At 45.8% G+C, this 4,038-nt stretch overlaps 1 protein-coding gene across 1 annotated transcript; it reads right to left on the bottom strand.

The window, feature by feature from the left end:
* Positions 1–553: 553 nt before the first annotated feature.
* Positions 554–1,674, bottom strand: Ccl21 (C-C motif chemokine ligand 21). Its single transcript, XM_047525145.1, has 4 exons — positions 1,528–1,674; positions 1,306–1,426; positions 1,029–1,211; positions 554–959 (listed from the first exon to the last, which is right to left on the bottom strand). The coding sequence occupies exons 1-4, from the start codon at positions 1,592–1,594 to the stop codon at positions 926–928; spliced, it is 405 nt and encodes a 134-aa protein (XP_047381101.1). The 5' UTR covers positions 1,595–1,674; the 3' UTR covers positions 554–925.
* Positions 1,675–4,038: the final 2,364 nt, after the last annotated feature.

Here is a 4,038-nt window from a genome sequence, read left to right as displayed (position 1 = left end):
GAAAGAGATCACAAAAGTCCCTTACACAAAGAGATAGGCTGGGTGAGTTTCATTGAACAGGGCAGAAAGGAGTCCTCTTGTGCCTTTGGAGTTCCTTCTATGGCTGGAATTATAACTAGGGTAGGTTTCAGTAGAACTTGTGTTTGCTTTTGTTATCAGTGGGCCAAATTGTCGCTCTTGAGGACCTCTAGGGTACTTGGAGGTTCTCATCCAGTAGTCCTTGGTAGATCTGGGAAAAGATCAGGAGGTCACTGCTGGAGTAAGTGAGTGATGAACAGACTCAGGAAAGGGAATCCCTGCAGGGTCCCAGAGGCCTGCAGAGCCATGGTGGTGTGTGTGTGTGTGTGTGTGTACATATACATGTGCACATGTGCCCCAGAAACACTGGCAGAATATCCATTTGCAGAAACTCCCCAGAGAGCCGGGTCCAACCTGTCCATAAGCCTCCCTTCAACTACTCAGAGGTCTGGGCACCTGGGGTGAAATAGTAACATACAATTGAGTGCGTGACCTACCCTATAGTGACACAAACACACAGGAACAGGTATTTGGGTGGGAGGCTGCAATAACTTTTTATTCAGTTAGGCATGAATCACATTTAAAAGGAAGAGATGGGGTGCAATGGGGAGTAGGGTCAGATCTTGGATCCTGGGTGACCTCCCAGAGGGGACAGTCCTGCTGTCTCCTTCCTCTGTCTCTCTGGGCCTGGCCCAGCATGGGCAGTTCAGTCATGCAAGGTAGGGATGGGAATGCAGATGGGAGGGTTGAAGCAGCAGCAGGGGGTGTGACAAGGCCAGCATGGGGTGGCTGCTCTGGGGCCCCTGAGTCCTTCCTCTATTATAGTCCCCTTCTTGCCCCTTGGGTTGGGGCTCCTAGCCCTGGTGAGGCTGGTGGGGGCCTCCTGGGCTGCAGGCTGGTCACTGAGCTAAGGCCCTTTTGGCGTCTGTAGCTGTTCAGTCCTGGGAGGGCAGAAGAGGTGTGTGAGGGGCTGACCTTCACCTCCCCCCTCATCCCTTCCTTTTTCTTACCTCTTGCAGCCTTTGGAGCCCTTTCTCTTCTTTCCAGACTTGTGGGTCCCCCTGTCCTTTCTACAGCCCTGGTTTTCTTTCCGTGGGGCTGGTGGCTTGTCCAGACGTTTCATCAACTGCTGTACCCAGGCCTCCTTGGGGTCTGCACAGAGCTCTGGCTGGGAGCGCTTCTGGGGCAAGAACCTTGGGGTTGGAGCTTAGTGAGCCGTCTTAGTTTTGCCCACCATACCAACCTACTCAGCCGTTAGCCTGCGTCCACCCCCTTGTGCCCACTTACAGGATAGCTGAGATGGGGCAGCCTAAGCTTGGTTCCTGCTTCCGGTAGCTGCGAACAACCTTGTAGGGGATCTTCCTTTGGCTGTACTTTAGGCAGCAGTCCTGAGCCCCTCCATCACTGCCTGTAGAGCAGGGTTCACAGGGAGACAGGGGCTGCTTATAAGTTCTTACCTACATCTCTCCAGCCCCTTTCTCCCAGCTAAGACTCCTCCCTCCTTGGTACCTTGGGTCCAGGGGATGCAGAAGGCCAGAACCAGGATAAGGAGGCTCAGAGTCAGCATCTGAGCCATGGCTGTGGTTGAGGATGAGTATGAGGCCAGAGCTGTAGGCAAGATGGGCAGCTGAAAGTTGGGGGTCTCTGTGTGGCCTGGGACTGTCCTGCTGCCTATTTATGCAGTCCGACACTTTCACTTCCCTCATCACCCCTCCTTTTCCTTCCTGAAAGCTGGACTGGGCCCTCTCCTGGCGCTCAGCCTCACTAGTATGCTTGAATTAAAACCACACAGCCCATCAGTCCCCAAGCTGCCTGACTTGACCTCCTCAATGTCGATGGCCTCCATCAGGGCCCTCCTCCTGTTTTCAGACACTGCCTTGGTGCAAGCCGTGCCACTGCTCCCCTGGGAAGCTTTCTCACTGCGCTCCAGGCTCCACACTCTCTCTCCTTCAAGCAAATCTGATAGTAGGCCCTTATCATACACATGCTTTGCCAATATTACCTCCCATTCTGTAGGCCATCTTTTCATTTTTTTGATAGTGTCCTTTGATGCAGAAAATTAAAAAATTTCAATGAAGTTCAATTTAACCATTTCCGCTGGCCATTACCTGTGCTTTTGGTGTTATATCAAAGAAATCATCACCAAATCAAGGCTCGTGATGGTTTCCTCTGTTTTGTTTTAGAGTTTCAGTTCTTACATTTAGGTCTTTAATCCATATTGAATCAATTTTTTGTGCATAGTGTAAGGTAAGGGTCCAGCTTCTTGTGTGTGTGTGTGTGTGTGTGTGTGTGTGTATGTGTTTACCCTAGGGATTGAATCCAGAGCCTCGTGTATGCTAGGCAAACACTGCCACTGAGCTACATCCCTAGCATCTCCTTCCCTTTCTAAATTTTATTGGGAGACATGGTGTCTCCTAGTTGCTAAGTTGCTGACGCTGGCCTCAAACTTGTAATCCTCCTATTTTAACCTTCCTACTAGCTGAGATTAGAGATATGTACCATCACTCCTGGTTTAGGTCCAGCTTATTTCGCATGTGGAGATCCAGTTTTCCAGCATCTTTTGTTGAAAAGACTGTCCTTTCCCAATTAAGTGGTTTTGGTACCCTTGTTGAAAATAACTGATCATATGTGTGAGGGTTTATTCCTGGGTTCTTTATTTGATTGCATCTGTCTATATATCTATCCTTATGTCACTACCATTACTGTTTTGATTATTGCAGCTTTGTAGTAAGTCTTGAAACCAGGAAATGTTAATTCAACAACATTGTTCTTCTTTTTTTTTTTTTGCGGTACTGGGGATAGAACTCAGGGCCTTGTGCTTGAGAGGCAAGCACTCTACCAGCTGAGCTATCTCCCCAGCCCCAACATTGTTCTTTTTAAAGATTGTTTTGGTTATTTGGCTTTCCTTGAAATTCCATATGAGTTTTAGGATGGATTTTACTTTTTTTTTCTTGGTACCAGGGATTGAATTCAGAGGTACTTTACCATTGAGCCTCATCCCCAATCCCTTGTATTTTTTTTTTTTTAACCCTTGTATTTTTTATTTTGAGACAGGTTCTCTCCAAGTTACTTAGGGTTTTGCTAAGTTGTTTAGGGCCTCAATAAGCTGCTTAGGACCTTCTGAGGTTGGCTTTAAACTTGTGATCCTCTTGCCTCAGTCTCCTGAATTGCTGGGATTACAGGCTTTGCCACCGCCTGGCTTTCCCCATTGAGTATGATGTTAGCTATGGGTTTTTCATTTATTACCTTCATCATATTGAAAAAGTTCCCCTCTATTTCTCATACATTGATTTTTTTTATTTTAATCATGAATGGTATTGGATTTTGTCAAATGCTTTTTCTACATTAACTGAAAGGATCATGTTTTTTTTCCTTCATTATATTAATGTGATATATTAAATTGGCTGATTCTTTTTTTTTTTTTTTAACATATTAAGCAGGTTTTATTTAACGGTGTTAATACAGATATAGACTTCTCCCGCGAGGGAGAAGGGGGCTATGGCTGATGTTCTAAAGTCCCAAGAAGGGAGTGCACCCTACATCTTTTATAGGTTAAGGTCTCTTTTGTTCTCCAGTTCTCTCCTCCCTTATCTCTCCTTCCTGCGACTAGGCCTGGTTTTGCATAAAGTGAGAAGCAACGGGCAGGGGGAGGGCTGACTTTTTTAATATATTTTTTAGTTGTCAATGGACCTTCATTTTATTTATATGTGGTGCTGAGAATCGAACCAAGTGCCTCATGCATGCTAGGCAAGTTCCCTACCACTAAACTACAATCCCAGCCCAATTGACTGATTCTTTATGTTAAATCACACTTTCATTCTAGGAATAGATGTCACCCGGTCATGGTATATAATAGTTCTGATATGTTACTGAATTTGCTTTTCTAATATTCTGTTGAGGATTTTTGTGTTTATATTTGCAAGGGATATTGATCTGTAGTTTTCTTGTGGTGTTTTTGTCTAGCTTTGGTATCAGATGATGCTGACCTTATAGAATGAGTTAGGAAATGTTAGCTTTTTG

This window comes from Sciurus carolinensis, chromosome 14, assembly GCF_902686445.1.
Source record: "Sciurus carolinensis chromosome 14, mSciCar1.2, whole genome shotgun sequence".
NCBI classification, from domain to species: Eukaryota; Metazoa; Chordata; class Mammalia; order Rodentia; family Sciuridae; genus Sciurus; species Sciurus carolinensis.
The sequence above is the reverse complement of the archived record's forward strand: the minus strand, read 5'-3'. Positions and strand labels throughout refer to the sequence as shown.